At 43.2% G+C, this 23,635-nt stretch overlaps 1 protein-coding gene across 1 annotated transcript in view; it reads right to left on the reverse strand.

Annotated features, from left to right (window-relative positions):
• Nucleotides 1–7,034: 7,034 nt before the first annotated feature.
• The window catches only part of LOC126354151 (protein THEM6), a 104,818-nt gene continuing 88,217 nt past the window's right edge, over nucleotides 7,035–23,635 (reverse strand). The window contains exon 3 of the mRNA XM_050003563.1: nucleotides 7,035–7,405. Coding sequence (XP_049859520.1) covers nucleotides 7,160–7,405 — 246 coding nt within the window. The 3' untranslated portion in view covers nucleotides 7,035–7,159. The remainder of the gene's footprint in view (nucleotides 7,406–23,635) is intronic.

Below are 23,635 nucleotides of genomic sequence, written 5' to 3' on the forward strand. Positions count from 1 at the left end.
CTGAAGGTATTTCACCTGTCTCATATATTTTCCTCACCAGATGGAAGAGTTTTGTCATGGCTGGCTCTCCCAAGGCTATCAGCAGTTCTAACAGAATGTTGTCTATTCCCAGAGCCTTGTTTCAACTTAGGTCTTTCAGTGCTCTGTCAAATTCTTCACGCATCATCTCTTCCATCTCATCTCCATCTATGCCCTCTTCCATTTCCATAATATTGCCCTAAAGTACATCTCCCTTGTTTAGACCCTCTATACACTCCTTCCACCTTTCTGCATTTCCTTCTTTGCTTAGGACTGGTTTTCCATCTGAGCTCTTGCTATTCATACAGGTGGTTCTCTTATCTCCAGAGGTATTTTCCTGTAGGTGGAATCTATCTTTTCCCTAGTGATATATGCTTCTAAATCCTTAAATTTATCCTCTAGCCATTTCTGCTTAGCCATTTTGCACTTCCTGCTGATCTCATTTTTTAGATGTTTGTATTCCCTTTCACCTGTTTCATTTACTGCTTTTTTATATTTTTCTCCTTTCATCAATGAAATTCAATATCTCTTGCATTACACAAGGATTTCTAATAACCCTTGTCTTTTTACCTACTTGATTCTCTGCTGCCTTCACTATTTCATCTCTCAAAGCTACCCATTCTTCTTCTACTGTATTCCTCTCCCCTGTTCTTATCAGTTGTTCCCTAATGATCCCTCTGAAACTCTCCACAACCTCTGGTTCTTTCAGTTTGTTCAGGCTGCATCTCCTTTAATTCCTACCTTTTTGGAGTTTCTTCAGTCTTAATCTACAGATCATCAGCAATAAATTGTGCTCAGGGTCGACATCTGCCTCTTGAAATGTCTTACAATTTAAAACCTGGTTCCTAAATTTCTGACTAACCATTATATTCCACGGCTTTCCAGATTGAGAAGGAGCACCTAGTCCCCAGCACAAATCTGCCTGGTGGACTTGTATCAAGGTCCAGTGAGCTGGCCAGTCTGTGGATGGTTTTTAGGCAGTTTTCCACCTTCCTCAGTGAATGCAGGCTGGTTCCCCTTATTCTGCCTCAGCTACACTATGTCGGCGATTGACAAGTGAACAAGTTCTCCATGTACGCGTACACCACCATTACTCTACCAAGGAAACATAAGGGTTACACTCGTCTGGTATGAGACATTCCCTGGGAGGGTCCACCAGGAGCTGAACCGCACAATAACCCTGAAAGAGTGGTTCAGTGTGGGGTGGCAAAGGGGTGAAGTGGACTGTGGTAGTCATCGTGAGGTTGTGGACCACTGCGGCTGCAGTGAGGATGGAGCCTCTCCATTGTTTCTAGGACCCCGGTGAACATACAATACAATACACCCATTATATACTCAGTCTGAAACCTTCCTGCATCTCCAGGTCTCTTCCACATATACAACCTCATTTCATGAATCTTAAACCAAGTGTTATAGCACTCCATCTTCAGGTTACAAGTGGGCCATTGGGTCCATCCAACCACCGTGTCATTCTCAGCTGAGGATGCGGATGGGAGGGGTGTGTGGTCAGCATACTGCTCTCCCGGTCGTTATGTGGTTTTCTATGACCGAAGCCGCTACTATTCAGTCGAGTAGCTCCTCAATTGGCATCATGAGGCTGAGTGCACCCTGAAAAATGGCAACAGTGCATGGCAGCCCAGATGGTCACTCATCCAAGTGCCTGCCATGCCAGACAGCACTTAAATTTGGTGATCTGACGGGAACCAGTGTATCCACTGCAGCAAGGCTGTTGCCTTATAAACCAAGTGTTAGCTATGATTAAATTATGCTTGTGCAAAATCCTACCAGGAGGCTTCCTGTTTCATTCGTTTATCCCAGTTCATATTCACCTATGACTGTTCCTTCCCTTCCTTCTACTTCGACCATCATCAGTTATTTTACTCCCCAAATAGCAAAACTCCTTTACTACTTTAACTGTCTCATTTCCTAATCAAATACCTTCAGCATTACCCGACTTAATTCGACTACATTCCATTATCCTCGTTTTACTTTTGTTGATGTTCATCTTATATCCTCCTTACAAGACACTGTCCATTCTGTTCAACTTCTCTTCCAAGTCCTTTGCTGTCTCTGACAGAATCACAATGTCACTGGCGAACCTCAAAGTTTTTACTTCTTCTCCATGAATTTTAATACCTACTCCAAATTTTTGTTTTGTATTCTTTTCTGCTTGCTCAATATACAGATTGAATAACATCTGGGAGAGGCTACAAACCCTGTCTCACTCCCTTCCAAACCACTGCTCCCCTTTCATGTCCCTTGACTCTTAAAACTGCCATCTGGTTTCTGTACAAATTGTAAAGAGCCTTTCACTCCCTGTATTTTACCCCTGCCACCTTCAGAATTCAAAAGAGAGTATTCCAGTCAACATTGCCAAAAGCATCCTCCAAGTCTACAAATACTAGAAATGAAGGTTTACCTTTTCTTAATCTAGCTTCTAAGATAAGTCGTAGGGTCGGTATTGCCTCACTTGTTCCCCTATTTCTACGGAATCCAAACTGATCTTCCCTGAGGTCGGCTTCTACCAGTTTTTCCATTTGTCTGTAAAGAATTCGCGTTAGTATTTTGGAGCCATGACTTATGATAGTGCGGTAATTTTCACATCTGTCAACACTTGCTTTCTTTGGGATTGGTATTATTATATTCTTCTTGAAGTCTGAGGGTATTTCACCTGTCTCATACATTTTGCTCACCAGATGGTTGAGTTTTGTCAGGACTGTCTCTCCCAAGGCTGTCAGTAGTTCTAAAGGAATGTTGTCTACTCCCGGGGCCTTGTTTTGACTTAGGTATTTCAATGCTCTATCAAACTCTTCACGCATTATCATATCTCCCATTTCATCTTCATCTACATCCTCTTCCCTTTCTATAACATTGCCCTCAAGTACATCACCCTTGTATAGTCCCTCTATATAGTCCTTCCACCTTTCTGCTTTCTCTTCTTTGCGTAGAACTGGGTTTCCATCCGAGCTCTTGATATTCATACAAGTAGTTCTCTTTTCTCCAAAGGTCTCTTTAATTTTCCTGTAGGGAGTATCTATCTCATCCCTAGTGAGATAAGCCTCTACATCTTTATATTTGTCCTCTAGCCATGCCTGATTAGCCATTTTCCACTACCTATCGATCTCATTTTTGAGACATTTGTATTCCTTTTTGCCTGCTTCATTTACTGCATTTTTATATTTTCTACTTTCATTAACTAAATTCAGTATTTCTTCTGTTACCCAAGGATTTCTACTGGCCCTCGTCTTTTTACCTACTTGATCCTCTGCTGCCTTCACTACTTCATCCCTCAAAGTTTCCCATTCTTCTTCTACTGTACTTCTTTCCCCCATTCTTGCCAATTGTTCCCTTATGCTCTCCCTAAAACTCTGTACAACCTCTGGTTTAGTCAGTTTATCCAGGTCCCAGCTTCTTAAATTTCCACCTTTCTGCAGTTTCTTCAGTTTTAATCTACAGTTCACAGCCAATAGATTGTGGTCAGAGTCCACATCTTCCCCTGGAAATGTCTTACAATTTAAAATCAGGTTCCTAAATCTCTGTCTTACCATTATATAATCTATCTGAAATCTGTCAGTATCTCCAGGCTTCTTCCATGTATACAACCTCCTTTTATGATTCTTGAACAAAGCGTTAGCTATGGTTACGTTGTGCTCTGCGCAAAATTCTACTAGGCAGCTTCCTCTTTCATTCCTTACCCCCAATCCATATTCACCTACTACATTTCCTTCTCTTCCTTTTCGTACTATCGAATTCCAGTCAGCCATGACTATTAAATTTTCATCTTCCTTCACTATCTGAATAATTTATTTTACCTCATCATACATTTCTTCAATTTCTTCGCCATCTGCAGAGCTAGTTGGCATATAGACTTGTACTACTGTAATAGGCGTGGGCTTCGTGTCTATCTTGGCCACAATAATGCATTCAATATGCTGTTTGTAGTAGCTTATCCTTACTCCTATCTTTTTGTTCATTATTAACCGTACTCCTGCATTACCCCTATTTGATTTGGTATTTATAACCCTGTATTCACCTGACCAAAAGTCTTGTACCTCCTTCCACCAAACTTCGTTAATTCCCACTCTATCTAACTTTAACCTATCCATTTCCCTTTTTAAATTTTCTAATGTATGTGCCCAATTAAGGGATCTGACATTCCATGCTCTGATCTGTAGAAGGCCAGTTTTCTTTCTCCAGATCACGACGTCCTCTTGAGTAGCCCCTGACCAGAGATCAGATTGGGGGACTATTTTACCTCCGGAATATTTTACTCAAGAGGATGCCATCATCATTTATCCATACAGTAAAGCCACATGCCCTCAGGGAAAAAATACAGCCATAGTTTCCCCTTGCTTTCAGCCGTTTACAGTACCAGCACAGCAAGGCCGTTTTGTTTAGTGTTACAAGGGCTGATCAGTCAATCATTCAGACTGTTGCCCCTGCAACTGCTGAAAAGGCTGCTGCCCCTCTTCAGGAACCATACGTTTGTCTGGCCTCTCAACAGATACCCCTCCATTGTGGTTGCACCTACGGTACGGCTATCTGTGCCGCTGAGGCACGCAAGCCCCCCCACCAACAGCAAGGTCCATGGTCCATGGGGGGGTGGGGGGGGGGGGTGCTACAGAATGCAAAATGGAAATTGCACATGTCTGCTGAAACACCAGCAGGAGGGGGGGGGGGGAGGATGAACTATGTCCTTGGTTATACTAGGGTCATAGTTACTTCTGGATATGCCACCACAAAGGAAACAGCTGTTCAAAATATGCACCACACTACAGACACAGACCAGAAGAAGGAGTGTTATCCTATGGGAACCCTGACCTTTGGTTCTATTTGATCTGCAGTAGAGATTGAAGTCATGGACTACATCAATGAATTTATTGTGGGCCACCTGCATCCCTTCATGCTTGATGTTTTCCTGATGTAGATAGCATCTTCCAGTAGGTTAATGATCCGGGGCCACATACATACTACAGTGATTTGCAGATCATGGCAGGGGAATCACACTGATGTGTTGGTTATCAAATTTGCCTGGTCTGAACCTGGGACACTAATGGGTGTCAGCTCCGTGCCCACAAATTAACAGCACGCTCTTTGTGGGACTAGCATGACCTGTGTGTAGATGTCTGGTGCCACATAATCCTGGAGGCCTACCAACAGCTTGTCAAATCCATGTCATGCAGGATTGATGCTGTATTGTGTTTCTAAGGTTGACCAACTTGCTTATGCCATAATGTTTTGGCTCATCAGTGCCCATGTGCATGTAAAAATTAGCACAGGTTTTTCGTTTATGGATTTTGAAGCATTTGTTGAAAGAAATTAGAACTTTTTTTCATTGCCATATATCTTTGTTCTTATTCATTAAAAACCTTGCCTTAATATTCACTTGCATCATCTTCATTACATATACTTATTTGAACTAATGATGGGAACTATAAATAACACAGTGCAGTGATAGGGCATTATTAACTCTCAATGAACTGGTATCCTATTGATTGAGCTTTAACCCCACACTAGTTATACAAGGTGGTCTGAAACAGTGTGAAAAGCTTTTAAGTGCATTGCAGTGTAGGCTGTGGAGAGAAATAATTGTTACGAAAAAAACTGATAGGTTGCACCATTTCCAAGTTAATTAGCATTGAAATTAGGCGATCAGACCATAGCTGGCCCAAAATCAAGCCACCCCCTGTGTTCTTTGTTTAGTTTCATAAAACTGAACAAGAGAGTGATACAAAAATTGGACATGGGACAATAATAAGAAACAAAAATTGGACATGGGACAATAATAAGAAACAAACCCATGCCAAAGGTTGAGCAGTCTAGTGCACTTTCATCTACTGTATGAGAACAACTGACACTAATGTATCTGGTGGACAGCTAGAATTTGCATGCACAATGGCATGATTGGCTAACATCAATGCTAATTAACTCAGAAATGGGGCAACATATTGAATTTTTTCTGAATAATTAATTCTCTGCACAATGTACCCTGCAACACCCTTACCAGCTTTCAGACTGTTTATGATCATCTTGTATGTACTGTGTCTTGTGGTAAAAGTTTTTATGAAAGGAAAAAGTTGTGAAATATGTTTTCTGTGCATCTTGACCTGGATCTTCAGACTGTTAAGTCTGTGATGAGAATAGCAACCCCCGCCAACTTGAACAAAACAAAATAGAGACAAAATATGGTTGTATATAACAAAAATTTATAAATATGCACCTTTCCAGGCCTTAAAGCAGAGCCTTTAGGAACAAAGACAGATGTGAGGACACTTGACCTGAACCCACTACCTTGAATTTCTATGGTAAGTGTGGGGGGAGGGGGCAGGGATGTGGACACCGGATGAGGAAGAAGGGAGAAAGGTGGGGGAACTGTGTAAAAAGTCATCTATTATTTCAGTACTCTCATTTTCTATCTACTGACTTTGTGCCAAATTGCCTGTTAATAGATAAGATTCAATACTCACTTAATGGACATGTAAACACACACAACTGTGCATTGCATTAAGCCAACACATACAAAAATTGATTTCACTGAAGTGCATCCTGTTGGTGAAAAAGGTGATTATTTTAGCAACAAACATTTTTAATACTTAAATAAAAATCACATCACATCAGTGTGAAAACAAACATACAAATAGAGACACTTTCAAATGATTGACTTTCACTCTATCTGGTAAAGCTTGGTTAATGTGAAAATTGCTGACTTTTACCACGATTTTAAGTCCACATTAATCTGTAGGTCCCTCTATAACTAGAAGGGTAAGTCAATTCAATGATCGGAGAAGGCATAGGTATACCAACACCAATAGGGCTATCCCACGTGTTTTAAGTGTTTTATCACAAGTTTGTGAAGTATGGTACATATCTTTCAGGAAACACGTACTCAAGTTCATTTGCACAGTGTCAGGCAAAAATAGTGTAAAATCAGTGTCGTCGGCGATTCAAACTTTTGCACTGTTCAGCTGTAAAACAGACTCATTGTTTGTCTTGATTCATAATGATAAAACACACCATATTGATACAAATTTTTATTAATTTCCATGGTACAAATGTTTGAAGTTTTGATACAGTGATATGTTGTAGTTACATTAATAAAACACCAACTAAAAAATATGTGGTAGCAACACTAGGAGACTACTCAGTCTTTCTTGGAGGCATCTTCAGGTCTCAGGCGCGTCCTAGACGCATCCATAGCTTCCAACCACAGCTCCAGATCCTTCGGTGGTGGTGGCGGAGCTTCGCACTGTGTCAGGTCGCGCATCATGACGCGCGCATCAGTGCCCACCACATTCTGTCGGCTCAGCACCACAGCACGCACAAAGCCATCCCGTGGTGTTACAAACTGCTGTTCCAGGTAGATGCTCTTCTCATCCCAGTAGATCAGCTGCCAACACGAGAAGAATCATGTTATTACTACCAGCTGTTATACGAGCCCTACATCCACATATACAGTGGATAGTCATAAAAGTTTGAGTATCACCTCAACAAATAGTCATTTAATTCATTATTTTTATCTATTATCTGCAGTCCTGATACATCCTGAAATCCATGAACCAAAATACTGTAAGAAGGTACTATGGGAGACAAAACACTGTGCTCCCACTACTGCTTACACCCATTCAAAATGCCCACGAAACCAAGGTAGCAGCAGAAATGTTGCAAGTGTGTCACACCTATCCAGATGTCTTCTTTAGGCACCTAATCACCATTAAACTTCTGGAAAATACTCATATGGGATATATAGCAGTAAGAAAGTAAGAAATAGAAAGCTCACCCCCCAACACCAACACCATCACCACAACCACTGCTACCGCAGCTGCTGCCACATGTCAGTTTCCTTCATTTTTTCGATTTTTGCAGAAAATGATTCAATTTTAGAAGAGAACTGTAAGTACAAAAATATTTCTAGTGACATTCTATGCAGAAAGGTACTGTGAATACGAGGGTCATTGCAAAAGTCATGTCAACTATTTTTTTGTCTCAAAAGCGGTAACAAATTAAAAAATTCTGAACTATGCAAATGGATGATTAGTTCATACGTAAATATTACATGTAGGGAAATGGATGAACACAGCATAAAGATATATGATGAGAAATAAAATGAAGAAAAGTTTGTCATTGCAAATTTGTTTCATGGTAAGCTGCAACAGTATGCGATTGTGTGTAGAATCTAAGCACATTCCATGGCATCAGGAGTCTCCCCAAGAATCCTGAGTAATGAGATGTGATGCTAAATGGCCTTTCCAGGAGAGCGAAGCCTGAAGAGAGACCACAGTGTCAGTTGAGCAGTCATTCAGGATGGATGTCACCCAACTCAAACAGCACTCTTACATGAGGATTGCAGTTCATCATGGAAAGAATGTGTGAAAATGCCATGAGGAGCTTGTGGAAGTGGTAGAAAATGCTGTTCTGCCATACCTGACAGTTTCTCGGTGGCATGGCATGGCAAAGCATGTGATGACTGACATGTACTAATCTGGGCAACCTGTCAGCATGCTCATGCCCAGATAACCCAATACTTAGAAAAGGACAGAAAATAGACACTGCTGGAATTACAGAAACATACTGGCACTGAGAAGACAAGATTTTAAGTGACGAGCTACACAGGCATAAAGTTGCTGCAATGTGGGTGCCTCATGCACTACGTGAAATGGTAAAGTGGACACATTATGAAACTTGTTTTGTGCACCTAGCGCATTATGAGAAGAAAGGAGACAGTACTCTTGTGAGAATAGTTGCAATAGATGAATTTTGGGCTAGGGCCTATGAGCCACAACTGAAACACCAGTCCACAGAATAGTGTCATCCTGGTTCACCACTCAGGCAGAAATTTTGTCACAATCCCTCTCCTGTTGAGTCCAAGGTTATCATAATGTATGGCATTAGAGGAATGATTTTGTGCTATTTCATCCCACATGGACACACTGTTAATGATTGTACTACTGTCACACTTCTGCTATGACACCTATGACATGCGATTCAGGAGAAATGTCCTGAATATCTACACAATGCGTTAATTCTTCAGGACAATGTGAGAGCCCATACAGCAGCATGTGCGCAGAATCTGGCTGTGTGATGGGGATGAGAAGTACTGGAGCATCCACTATATTTGCCTGACTTATTACCTTGCAATTATGATCTCATACCAAAACTGAAAGAGCCATTGTGTGAAAATTGCTTTCAAACACACTAAAACATTGCCACAGCAGTGACACATGAGATCCAACAATTCGCACTCATAGTGAGGCCCCAGGTATTTGGTGTCTTCTACAGCATAAACAGTGTGTGGTGGATTTGTTGGGAGACTATCTTGAGGAACTCTAAGATGTCATAGATCCATGTTCCTGCCCTGTACTTTTGTGTACTGTTGCAACTGACAGGAAAACTCATTTGAAATGACAAAATTTGTTTCATCTTCTTTCTCACGCTATATCTTTATGGCCGTGTGTGTGTTCAGCCATCTACCTACATGTAATGTTTACATATGAACTAACCTTCCATTTGCATATTTCAGAATTTTTAAATTCATTATCATTTTCAAGAGAAAAAATAGTTACAATGATCCTCGTATTTTAAGTCAGATGAACAGTTTTAGAGATATAAGAGTTGGAATCAAATTCTGTTAATGCATAATTTTTGCAGATTTTGCTGTTTACTCAGTAAATGAAAAGAATAGTAAGTGCATGGAAATATTTCATATATTTTCAATTTGATGACATTTCTTGTGTGTTCAGTATTGTTGAAATCAGGATTAGGAGGCCAACAATGAAAATGGAAAGTTCCATTTCCCATTAACCCACCATTCCCCTAACACTGTTCCTTCTTCGATACCTTGGCCTGCAACAGGAACAATAACTTGTTATCTGTGCCTGACCCCCACCTCCGTCCCACTGCTACACCTCAGTGTTTTGTGCCACTACATTCACCTTATCTGCACACCGTTTTGAGTGGAGTGACTATAAACAGCGAACATTCACACATTCTGTTCCACGTTCTACATCATTTCCCACACTGTGCTTCTGGACAGCCCGCACCTCCACAGCCTATTTGCAACACAGGTGCCCCCAGCTCTGATCATACGTCGAGCTTTCCGCAGACTAACATGCATTCCCAAACTTTGAACATTTTTTCTCACCTGTCGCCCCCACACTGGCTCCAGTCGAGCTTCTGCTACCGTTCTTGGCACATCTCGGTGCCTCATCGGCATTGGTCTTCCACGACGCATCAATCCGAACACACCCGCAATGTGTTGAGCAACTGCAATCGACACATTATGGTGTCTCATCAGCATCGGCCTTCCACGTCATGACAGATCATGCTCAAGCACAACGTGTCACCTTCATGCTGCCACCCAAACAGCCGTCATTGCCACATATCCTGGAGGCACACTCTCCTTGAATACTACAGTAACAGCAGCTCGATTCAGGCAGTGACCCGATGAACTCAACTCAACCTGCTCTTCAGAACATTCTACAACGCTTATCGATGCTGGCACTGTTTAATCCCGAGACAGCAACAACCTGATTAAAAATTGTGGATGAAGTGTTCGACAATTATAAACTCGACGAGTCAACCAGGTTTCTGTGCCTCATCACCCACTTTCATGACCAGAAGGACTTTATTGCTGACCTGGTCGATGCCCCGGACTCATCTTCCTTGTTCACTCTAGCCAAAAAGACAGTTCTACGTCGGCTTGTACACTCAACTGAGGCAGCAATATGGCAAGTGCTCCACATTGAGCAACTAGGCAATGGCAAACCTACCCAGCTCTGGAAATGGCTACGTGCCCTGGTCAGCGCCAATCTATTCTCTGACAGAGCTCTCCTTGCCATCTGGTCAGATAAACTATCTCCTCACATCCACTTTGCTCTGGCTCAAAGCCTCCTGAACCTGTCGAGCAAAGAATGACAATTGCTGACAAGCTACATGATGCATCACTGCTCTATTTCGCCAACCACTGCCTACCTGACACGTCTCAGGTTCAGTCTCATTGCTCTGCGGCCAGACGTGGCCGGGGCTGTACTGTGCCGACCATTCTGCTTGCTCCTGGCAGCAGTAAACAAGCAACTGGGACGTCACTGGCTCCACCCACAGTCACGTCCCCTCGTGCAACAGAACCAGCTGTGGCCACCGAACCTCAGCCACCGCCACTGGCAATGAACTTTCGACAGGAAATGCAACCGCACTACCCGTACCATTACACACAGTTTGGTGAGGCGGCATGGAACTGCAGACCACCCTGCTACTTCCCAAACGCCAATCGCAGGTAGGTCCGGGTGCCACCCTCCTGCGCGCAACATGACAGGCACCCTCCCAGTGCTCCATTCTGTCTGGGAACAGCCAGATAATTGTGGACGACTTTACATTAAAGATATTCCATTGAGATACCTTCTCCTAGTGGACACAGGCGCCGATGTTTCGCTGCTGCTTACGTCCTTAACGTCGTCGAACATCCACCCTAATCATACTTCATTGCAAGCCGTGAATTCAACTAAACTACAATGCTCAGGTTCAACTTCACATGTCGTCTCACTCTCAGCAAACTGAAAACTCGAGTGGACTTTTTTTAGTGTGCAAAATCGATGAACCTATACTAGGCATTGACTTCTTGCGACACTACAAACTTTCACCAGACCTAGTGCAAAACACCATGTTTCATCACCCGTCCAAGACTCACTTCCCCTGTGCTCTGTCGAGCAAACCCCTCCGTGACACATCGGTCCGGGCTCATCTCATCCGTACATGCTTGTCTCTGTCGACAATGTTACAAGAAACCACGCACAAGTGCCTTGTCGAGCTTGAATACGTCGCTCGCCTACGCAAGGAAAACTTCGAGCTCTCCCTCCAGCTCCTTGAAATACAGCTCCAGCTTTCCAATGCAACAAAAGCATTACAGACACTACAGCAAGGACAAAGCAAGGTCAGTAAGTGCGCCGAAGCTGCTTGCAATCCCAGCAATCGAGCCTCCGTGTGTTTACCTCCCACTAGCCCTCGCAACTGTGCTATCAAGACTGCCGTAACGTGTAATGATAGTTCCGCAGGGCCACACCCTCCTAACACGGCAACGTTTGACACTCGACTGGACACAAGTGCGCATGTGTTCCCGAACCGACGGCTCCTACTCTGCCCCTCGCGAACAGCACCTCAAACTATGCAACTTCGGCTCCTGCGCGACCACCACTGACAACACAAACAGTGCACTAGTGCCAAACGCCCGCGACTGTGCTGCCACAGGCCGCAACCTCTGGCAATGGACTGACTAACAGCTCATGAGCTCTACCGAGCTCACCCGACTATGGTGCCACTGCTTCGAGCCGGCGGCCATGTTGTCACGTTGACTCCTGGGACACTTCGCTGCCTCCGCCAAGTGGCTCCGAACACCAGGATCACGCCTCACCTGCCCTGCCCGCCACACATTGTAAACAAACCGCCGGCAACATTTCAGTCATCACCAACACCAACCACACAGTTCACAAGCTTCGCCTCATGCCAGGTCCCCTGATCTCCAGTAAACCACGTCGACTTTGTCCCGAGCGCCTCTCCAACCTCAAAAATCAGATTTCTGAACTATTAAACTCCAGCATCATTGAACCCTCTGCCAGTAGCTGGTCTATGCCCATACATATAACACCCAAGAAATATGGGTCCTGGCGCATGTGCGGCGACCACCGTCGACTAAACGCACGAACAATTATTGACACCTACTCCATACCCAACATTACCGACTTTATCAGTTCCCTCGCAGGTGCGACCACGTTCTCTGTCATTGATTGCAAACGAGCCTACCACCAGATCCCCACGGCACTTGAAGACATTGTGAAGACAGCAATCACCACCCCGACCAGGTTATTTCAGTTTCGATTCATGCCCTTTGGTCTGAAAAACGCAACCCAGACCTGGCAACGCTTCATCAACATAGTGCTATTCGACCTAAAATTCTGCTTTGCATATCTTGATGACATTCTTGTGTTCAGCTCCTCTGTCGAGGACAACATCCGACATGTGCAAACAGTTATGAACACTCTCGTGGCAGCAGGCATCGAGACCAACCAGGACAAATTGCAGCTACATCAACCCGTTGTCAGTTTTCTTGGTTTTCGAGTCTCTGCCGACGGCATTTCACTGCCCCCCTGAGGAAGTAAAAACAATACTAAACCTACCCAGACCTCCGTCATTCAAAGAGGTCCGGCACTTTCTGGGGATGGTTAATTATTGTCGCCGACATCTACCTCAGGCTGTGGACATTCAGGCTCCACTGACGGACGCCTTGGCAGGCACCAACACTTCTGCATCTCGGCCCATTCTATGGACCCCTGCTATGACTGACTCTTTCACTGCCCTCAAAAATCTTCTTGCCGAGGCCTGCACCATCGTGCATCCTCATCCCAATGCACAGCTTTTCATCACCACAGACGCGAGCAATACTGCCATCAGCGCTGTCGTTAGCCAGGCAATCAACAGCCAAACTTCGCCTCTGCAGTTCTTCTTGCGCAAGCTCACCAATGTACAACGGAAATATTCTGCGTTTGACAGGGAGTTGCTCACGTTCTATGAAGCGATTAAGCAATAAAACACCCTATCTATGTTTTAACGGACCACAAACCCCTGGTTGCGGCCATTATAAACCCGCCAGCTGACCCGCCTCCTCGCTGCTTCAGATACATGGACTTCATATCTCAGTTCACCACCGATCTCAGACACATAAAGAGTGCTGACAATATAGTTGCTGATTTCCTTTCACGAGTTGACACCGTCCATTTGCTGTTAGACCTCTCTGAACTGCCTTGCCTCCAACACACCAACGAGGAAACACAAAACCTGGTTTCAGACTCTGCTTCTTCACGACACTTCGTCTGCACCACCTTCCCTGGCATTTCTGGTGAGAGCTGGTGCGACACCAATACGGGCACGTTACCCCTCCTCAACCCAACCACGCTTCGTCGAGCTGTCTTCAATGCATTGCATAATTTTGCGGACCCCAGTGTTCGTGTGTTGGCCCACCTTGTAGCGGAGCACTTTGTGTGGAGAAATGTCGACAAGGACTGCCAGCAATGGGCACACTCCCCCCCCCCCCCCTTGGCGCCTTTTTTGATCCATCCTGGGTGTTTCCAGCATATTCATATTGACATTGTCGGCCCTCTCTCCCCCTCTATCAGCTTTCGTTATGTTCTCTTGTCTATCGACCAAACAACTTGCTGGGTTGAGGCTGTCCCCCTCCCCAATATTACGGCAGGAACTATTGCTTGAGCTCTCATTGAGACATGGGTATCGCGTTTTGGATGTCCAGCTATCATCACGACTGACCAGGGCAGACAATTTGAGTTGGCCCTGTTCAATGGGATTTGTAACATTTGCGGCATCCAGCGCATCCATACCACAGCATATCACCCGCAAAGTAATGGGCTAGTAGAGCATTGGCACCGCACTTTCAAGGTGGCTCTTTGATGCCACGACTCTCTATGGATGGAGGCCCTTCTCCTTGTGCTACTCAGTATTCGTGCAATCTATAAGGAAGACCTCAAAGGCACAATAGCCAAGATCGTATACGGCCACAACATTGTTCTCCCTGGCGAACTCTTGAGCCCTTCTGCTTCTCTCCCTCAGTCTGACTTACCTTCCTATGTGGACCGCATCAGATGCCACTTCATCAACCTCCATATCCCTCCGCTCGCCAGCCATTCCCGCCCTAAGGTTCAGTTCCTGAAATCTCTGGACAATTGCTAGTACATCATGCTCTGAGTTGACACTGTCCGTGCCCCCTTCCATCCTCCATATACTGGCCTGTACCGAGTTCTCCAGCACTCAGCCAACACCTATAACATCCAGATGAAAGATTCAGCTGTTACAGTCTCTCTCAACAGACGTAAGCCTGCTCATGTTGAGCCTTCTTCTACCCCCCCTTCAGGCCACAACCACGCCACTCACTGTCATGGTTCACGACACTCCGACCACTCCCTCCACGTCAGACTTACACACTCCATCGAGTGACTTCCATCTCCAATCATCGAGCTCTCATCCGACCTTGCCCTCTACTTTTGTTTCATGCACTCCATCAAGTGACCACATGCTCCCCACACTGAGCTTACCTACAATCACGCCCTTGCCGCCGGCCCCTTTGCCAGTCCCTTTGACCTCTCCGCCATTGCCTGCCTCGCCCTGCCGATGTTTCTCATGCCCCCCCCCCCCCCTCCATCTTGAACATGCCCTCGCTCGAGGTGTTTGTGCCTGTCCCCCTGTACATAATCCACGACATCACAATATACACTGTTCGTTGTGTTTCCCTTCATCCAGTGCTCATGACACAACCTCTGACATTCCCTGCCACCTTACCATCACCTTAGTCACCCCCCCCCCCCCCTGGCCTCTCAAGGGTACTCCGTACTGCAGGGGGTGGGGGGTGAGGGGGGCACTATAAGGCGTCGATGAGGTCAACACCAGCATCAATATGCGTTCGACTTTGGACTCTGAGTATTGTCTTCACACTCTGAGCATTGTCTTTGGGCTGTTCTGCCATGTTCAGTTCTTTGTTAGCTTTGCATGTGTTTAGGTGAATAAATGAACTACTTCAAAATGGGTGTTGTTTGGTGTAACCAATCCAAACTCCTCCCTCAAATTTTTTTACAGTTTTCAGCAAATGCCTTTTCTTACAAGTTCCTCAGTAGCATTAGGCAAAAAATGCCTTCTTCCCACAAAGGGTTCCCTATTCCTACCTAATCTTAGAGAGCATTCCCATAATACTCTCACACTAATTCGCCAAATAGATAAACTAAACTCCGTCTGAACAGGCCTGGGAAGGCTGAAGTTTCTTTCTATATTATATATGTTTTCACACGTGGCTCTGCCTTTGATCGTGTACACCTTCCGGGTTACAGGACTGGAGTAGGTGTTGGTGGGAGGGTGCATAGGACAGATTTTACACCGGGGGCGGTTGCAAGGGTAGGAGCCAGAGGGTAGGGAAGGTGGTTTGGGATGAACCAAGAGGTTACGAAGGTTAGGTGGACGGCGGAAAGACACTCTTGGTGGAGTGGGGAGGATTTCATGAAGGATGGATCTCATTTCGGGGCAGGATTTTAGGAAGTCATATCCCTGCTGGAGAGCCACATTCAGAGTCTGATCCAGTCCCGGGAAGTATCCTGTCACAAGTGGGGCACTTTTGGGGTTCTTCTGTGAGAGTTTCTGGGTTTGAGGGGTTTTCCTCATTACAGAGGTTTATCTCCAACATAATAATTTACTTGGAAATTACAATATAAACAATAACCGTTCTTAAACTATATTCTCAAAATATTTCTCCAAGTGTTTCAATCTTGTATGTCTTCTTCCTCTGCACCCATTCTCCTCATTGTGTGCTGTACATTTTGGATCCAGGTGGTCATGGGCGTCCTCTTCTTCTTCTCCCCTCCGGTTCTCACTCCAGTATCAATTTTGGTATTCTGGTTTTCTCCATTTGTCGTACATACCCGTACCACTGTAATTTCTTCCTATCCATTACGTCATATATTCTTTCTTTTATTTCCATTCTCCTTATTACTTCAGTGTTCCTTATCTTTTCTATCCTGGAGATTCTTGCCAATCTTCTCCAAAGTCCATCTCTAGAGCTTGTAATTTTTTAATGTGCTTCATGTTAATTGTCCAGGTCTCCGTTCCATACAGAACCACACTCTCTAACATGGATTTGTATATTAATTTTTTAGTTCTGCTCATTACATTCCTGCTCCATAAGACTGAGTTAAGCATCCCAATGACCCTCTGTCCACTACTAATTCTTTTATTGATTTCTGATTCTGATTTTCCCTCGATTTCTAAAATGGATCCCAAATAACAGAAAGTGTTTATCTTTTTGATTTTCATTCCTTCAATGTACAGGATCACCCTGTGGCTAAACATGCCTTGGTGCACGGTCAGCACATCTTGGCACAGTGTTACACCGTCCGGGTTATCTGGATAGTTCCCATCAACACCAACCTATCCGAACTCTGGAGATGGGAACTTGCCCTTCAATATATCCTCTCTTCTCGTTATCCACCAGGCCTCAATCTCCGCTAATTTCAAGTTGCTGCCACTCATACCTCACCTGTCATTCAACATCATCTTTGCCTCTGCACTTCCGCCTCGACTGACATCTCTGCCCAAACTCTTTGCCTTTAAATATGTCTGCTTGTGTCTGTATATGTATGGATGGATATGTGTGTGTCTGCTTGTGTCTGTATATGTATGGATGGATATGTGTGTGTGTGTGTGTGTGTGTGTGTGTGTGTGTGTGTGTGTGTGTCTGTGTGTGTGTGTGTGTCCGAGTTTATACCTATCCTTTTTCCCCCTAAGGTAAGTCTTTCCGCTCCCAGGATTGGAATGACTCCTTACCCTCTCTCTTAAAACCCACATCCTTTCCTCTTTCCCTCTCCTTCCCTCTTTCCTGAAGAAGCAACCGTTGGTTGCGAAAGCTAGAAATTTTGTGTGTGTGTTTATGTGTTATTTTATTGTGCCTGTCTACCGGCGCTTTCCCGCTTGGTAAGTCTTGGAATCTTTGTTTTTAATATATATATCTTAGGTACTTCTATTATAAACTATGTGTAATATGACAGCCACCAAAGAAATTTGTCTACAGGTCAATGAATAAATAAACAGGTATACAAGCCAAAAAGCACAAAGAACAGATTGATTGGTATTGAAAAACAAATAGTTATGCAAAGAGTATGCCAGGTGAAGTGTATCAGAAGGTAATGGACAAGGAAACAACTAGTGATATATGACATGCCTTAATACAGCAGTTTGAAACCTCATCTAAGGATCAATTGTTCAAAATGTGGACCGTATTTTATACCAGGTGACGATATTTCTGCAAACAAAACAAAACTGAAAAGCTTGTGGACCATATTGAACAATAGACTAACAGCTAAAAGTGAAAATGTTTTACCAGATCTTATACTAGTTTACAAAACCTTTCGTATTTTACCAAGTGAATTTGAAATCTTTCAGTCAAGTTGAATGTTGGTAACACAGGATGAAAAGATAATATTCAATGAGTTTTCAATAATTGTAAATGAAAGGCCATTGGATGAAGGGCTGCAGAAGATGAATACAAACCAAAACAGAAGCCAGTAAAATTGTACAGCTGCTAGTGCTGTGATGACGTCTGTCAGTGGACAGCTGTACTCAGATGAAGCAGATTCAGCAACATTGTGGGTTGACAATCGAGCTACAAGGATTGCAACCAACTGTTCTACATCTACATCTACATCCATACTCCGCAAGCCACATGACGGTTGTGTGACGGAGGGTACTTTGAGTACCTCTATCAGTTCTCCCTTCTATTCCAGTCTCGTATTGTTTGTGGAAAGAGAGATTGTCAGTATGCGTCTGTGTGGGCTCTAATCTCTCTGATTCTATCCTCATGGTCTCTTCATGGGATATATGTAGGAGGGAGCAATATACTGCTTGACTCCTTGGTGAAGGTATGTTCTCGTAACTTCAACAAAAGCCCGTACTGAGCTACTGAGTGTCTCTCCTACAAAGTCTTCCACTGGAGTTTATCTATCATCTCCATAATGCTTTCGCAATTACTAAATGATCCTGTAATGAAGTGCGCTGCTCTCCGTTGGATCTTCTCTATCTCTTCTATCAACCCTATCTGGTACAGATCCCACACTGGTGAGCAATATTCAAGCAGTGGGTGAACAAGTGTACTGTAACCTCCTTCCTTTGTTTTTTGATTGCATTTCCATAGGATTCTTCCAGAGCAGAGCATTTAATGGGCTTTCTAAAATATGATGTTCCATGTGGTGTAAAGGCAGTAAGAAAAGGCAATATCTGGTTGTTGTCTCAGACTGATGGGCAGGATATGATGCTGTTGGATGTCTGGTATGTTCCACAGTCCTCTAGAAACCTGTTTTCAGTGTTAGCTGCTCAGGACCAGAATCTTAATAGTGAATTTAAGTCATCAATAGAGGAGTGTTGGCTTCAAACTAATGAAAAAATTGTGTTGTTTGAAGTCTGAGAGCCCTTTAGTACCTTGCACAAGGCAGGCATTCAACCAATTTTGCCCAAAGAAGAGGCTGAATTAAATGTCATTGAAAAAATTTCATTGTTGCAGTGCAGCTGTAACCATGAGAAATGGGGACCTCAGTATAAACACCATGACAAAGGATGTTAGAAAGGGAACTAGGCATAAGCATTTCCTTGGAAAATTTATTTTGTGAGCCATGCATTTATGGCATTGCTTGTCAGTTGGTCAGACAGAGAGAGAGACATGGAAATTAACTATTCTACCAAAATGAGCAAGAGCTACATCTTGCAAGAGTGTTTTTTGTATAAAGATTAAACTCAAAAGCACTGAGAAACATAAAGCAAGACTTGTCTTCATGGGTTTTAATCAATGCTATGATGTAGACTACAGTGAAACCTTCAGCCCAGCAGCTAAGCTGAGAAGAACTCATTCCATGTTAAGTTTTTCTGCAGCTGAGAAGAAGCATCTCATCAGTTATGTGTCCACAGCAATATTGTATGGCAAACTACAAGAAGTAATATTTGTGCAACAGCAAGATGGGTACAAAGATGACACAGAGTGAGTTTGCAAATCAAGGAGAAGTTTGTATGGGCTTCTGCAAGCTCCAAGATGTTGGAGAACACATTTTGGAGCATTTCTTTTGTAAGCAGTTTTCAAGCCAAGTGATACAAATCCTTGCTTACATATCAAAGACAAAGGTGACAAGAAACTGTTGGTTGTTCTTTTATGCAGACGATGGGTTAGATAAGGTGTGTAAGCAGCAGAATGCCAGAAAGTTTGCTGATGAACTGAAGGCCGAATCCAAGATCATTGTGAAATCAGCATTATATTTCCTCAAACTTGATTAAAGTGTTATCAAGGTAAGTCAACAAGCATGTGCATAGAAGATTCTGAGTGTAAACCTGTCTTTACATCAATTCTGAAGGAACCAGATACACTACAAGCACAAAGAAAGAATGTGGGAAAGTGAAATTTTTCCTGCTGACATGCAGTAGGAACGCTGATGTACTTGATGCTTGAAATGAGACCTGACCTGTCTTACAGTGTGAGCTTCCTGTCTCTAGCTCTTGACTTGGCATCAACAAAAGATGTAGTATGACTCAAGCAAATACTCCATTATGTAGCTAGTATTTGTGACCTAGGCATGGATGAAATTAGTGGAGGTATTTCATTCCATTATAAACATCATGGCAACAATGGTCTAGGATTGCAAGAATATTCTCTAATTTGGCTTTAAAAATGAAGGAAAGTCTCCATAAAATAAGTACATCATGCTTCAAATCTGTTCCAGTGTAAAGTCAAGCACCAGCACGCCATTCGGTAATGAAAGAGTGGAGAGGGCTGTGAAGGAGACATCAGCCAATTGCTCTCTAGGATGACAACATGACAGCAGTGGCCTCTAGGTGAAGAGGATATAAGCGCCACACCCGACTGCTCATGGCCAACTCTGCTAGTTCTACAGAAGTGTTAAGACCAGTGATGTGGATAGAAGCATCCACTGTATTACTTCACTTGTATTGGAATCATTATACTGTGTCCTTTGCTTGCAACACATCTGTGTATTTCTCAAAGTTAAGTACTGTCTTTGATTCATTTCATACTAAATTCTTTAATACAATTTGCCTGAATTGTCTAGCGATGCAAGAAGTAGGTTTCCTAGACATCACATCTTCGACAACTAGAAAGGATTCAACATTGGTGACGATTATTCAGAAGAACCTAGAACCTAGCTGCCAGAAATTCTATTCTGGGTTTTGCTAGCACCTTAATTCTACATTGTCTTTTATTTGCAGAGGTATGTTTACTTGCTTTAATAGTGCCTCTTACAGTGGTTTTGCTGATCAATGTTTTCATGTGGGCATTGCAGAAATTTTCTTTGCTTTTATACTTATTTTTATTGCTTTCTTTGCTGTTTCTTGCATTTATCACTTCCAAAATGAACAGCCCAACTCTCCCATTCCCTGCTGAGGTGCCACAGCAGCAAGAGATTGATGCAACACAACTAACACAGATGTTTCAGTTTCAGAGGCAACAAATCGCAACTCTACTAAATATGATACAGCAGCTACTCACTGCTAAAGCCACCAATATTTTGCAGCAGACACGTGTAGCTCCAATTGCCATACCACCTTTTTGCCAGTTTAATGAAAAAGTAGAGTAGTGGCTCGAGTGGTTGCAACAGTTTGAAGCCCAAGTAAATACTACAACATGCCAGGTACTGCGCAGCTCCGTTATTTATTGTCAGCAGTAGAAAGTGCAGTGTTTCACCTCATTCAGAAACTGTTCCCTAATGCTACTCTGAATGACCTTCCTATGATAAATTTGTAGATTCGCTCACTAACTATTATGACCAATAACTGAATGTGGTAGCAGCTAGGTACCAATTCTTTAATTGCAAGAAAAGGTCACAACAAACTTACTGTGTGTGAGTAACAGATTTGCAGCGTATGACGAGGAAATGCAAATTCAAATGTGCTTGTGGTGCTTTATATTCAGATATTATGTTGCATGACCCGATCATGTACAATTTAACAGATGTCAGACTTAGAGAACAGATTTTGAAACAGTCCGATCCATTATTTCAGCACATAGCGCAAATCCTAGATCAATACAGTTCAGATGTCTTGTTGGCTGATAAATCTGAGCAGCCACCAATTTGTCAGGTTGAGTCATCCCTTGCTCTCAATTGGCCCAGTAGGCAGCAGCAGCTAGCATTTGCCATGCCTCATAAAAAGTTCTTCATGCTGCATATGCAGCTCTCTAAACAGGTGAATGGAAGTACTATTCATGCCACAAGCACCAAGCCTGCCCTTCCAGACAAGCACACTGTTATGCTTGTGGCAAGAAAGATCATGTATAATCCATATGTTTGCAATGGAACAAACATAAGAATTCTGTCAACTCACATAATTCTAGTTACAAGACTCATGTAATCTATGCAGTGCATTAAAAGCCTGCTGTGGGCATCAGCAAAACTAGCAAACAAACAGTTTCTTCAGTGCTACACCAATCCAACAAGCTTTTTGTTCAGTTGCATATTAGTGGAAAGTGTGTGAAATTTCAGTTGGACATGGGTGCCTCTGTTACATTGCTGAATTGTAACACATATGAACTGTTAGGCACCCCATGCTTGTCCAAAACTAGCATGCACCTGATGGCTTATAATGGACAAGACATTCCCATTCTCAGAAAATGTACTTTGCCTGCCATGTATTGCTTGGATATGTGAACTGTCACTTTCACTGTACTGCAATCACACTATTGCGAGAACATATTTGGTCTTGATTTGTTTGATTTGTTTGGCTTTCAAATTTAGCGTAACGTGTTGACAGTGACTGCATTTAATACAAAAGACAGAGTAGCTAGTTTACTGTAAGAATTCCCTCAACTCTTTTCTGAATGTTTAGGCAAGGTTAACAATTTTGTTGCACGTATTACTATGAAAGACAATGCTCAGCTGAAATTTTGCAAGGCCAGAACTGTTCCCGCTGCATTACAGGACAACATAGTTTCTGAACTTAAGGAATTGCAAGATAGCGGAGCTATTGTACCCATATCAGCTAGTCAATGGGCATGTCCACTGGTTTTACTCCCCAGACCTTCAGGTCAAGATCGTCTCTGTGTTGGCTTTAAGTCTACACTGAACCCGCAAACAGTGATTGATACTTATTCATTGTCACACCCAGAGGATCTCATGGACAGATTAGGCACTGATCGCTACTTTTCAAAAACTGATTTGCAAGACATGTATCTTCAAATACCACTAGATGAAGAACCTTAAAAATTGTGTGTTATGAACACTCACTTAGGCTTGTTTAAATATTTGCATTTGCATTTTGGTAGTGCTTCCGCATCCATCATTTTCCAATGGTTTTTGTTACAGCTGACTGCTCAAGTACCAAACTGTTCAAACTATTTGGACGATATTGTCATAGGTCATACACCTGAAGAACACTGCAAATTTGGATGCTTTGTTTTGTGTGTTAACTGATGCAAGGCTAAAGTGTCAACTGAACAAGTGTAATTTTTTTTAAACCTGAGTTCCAATATCTTGGTCGTGTCACAAACAGTCAAGGTCTACATGCTCTTCAGTCACATCTGCTAGCCATATGGGACCTGCCACTTCCCACAATGTCACAGAATTGCAGTCAGTTTTGGGGAACTGAACTATTATATTCAGTTCATACTGAATGCTGCACAAATTGTGGTTCCATTCCATCACTTGCATCACAAAAATGTCCCCTTTGTTTGGACAGATGAGTGCCAAGCAGCTTTTCAGAGACTTGAAGATGCATTGCTCAGTGATTGATGCTTGGTTCACTTTGAACCTGACAAACTGGTTGTGTTGCAAGATGACATTTCCTCTTACGGAATTGGTGCAGTGCTTTCACGTAGTTGTGGTGATAAAGACAGGCGTATTGCTTTTGCATTTAAAGTGTTGCCCAAAGCTCAGTGTAACTTTAACAAATAGAGAAAGAGGCATTGGCTATTGTGTATGGTGTCACCAAATTCCACCACTATTTTTATGGCAGAAAATTCTGCTTAGTAATAAATCACAAGCCATTCCAGTCCTTGTTTCATCCAATGAAGCAGGTTCCTGTATGAACTGCCCAA

This window comes from Schistocerca gregaria, chromosome 3 (genome assembly GCF_023897955.1).
Source record: "Schistocerca gregaria isolate iqSchGreg1 chromosome 3, iqSchGreg1.2, whole genome shotgun sequence".
NCBI classification, from domain to species: Eukaryota; Metazoa; Arthropoda; class Insecta; order Orthoptera; family Acrididae; genus Schistocerca; species Schistocerca gregaria.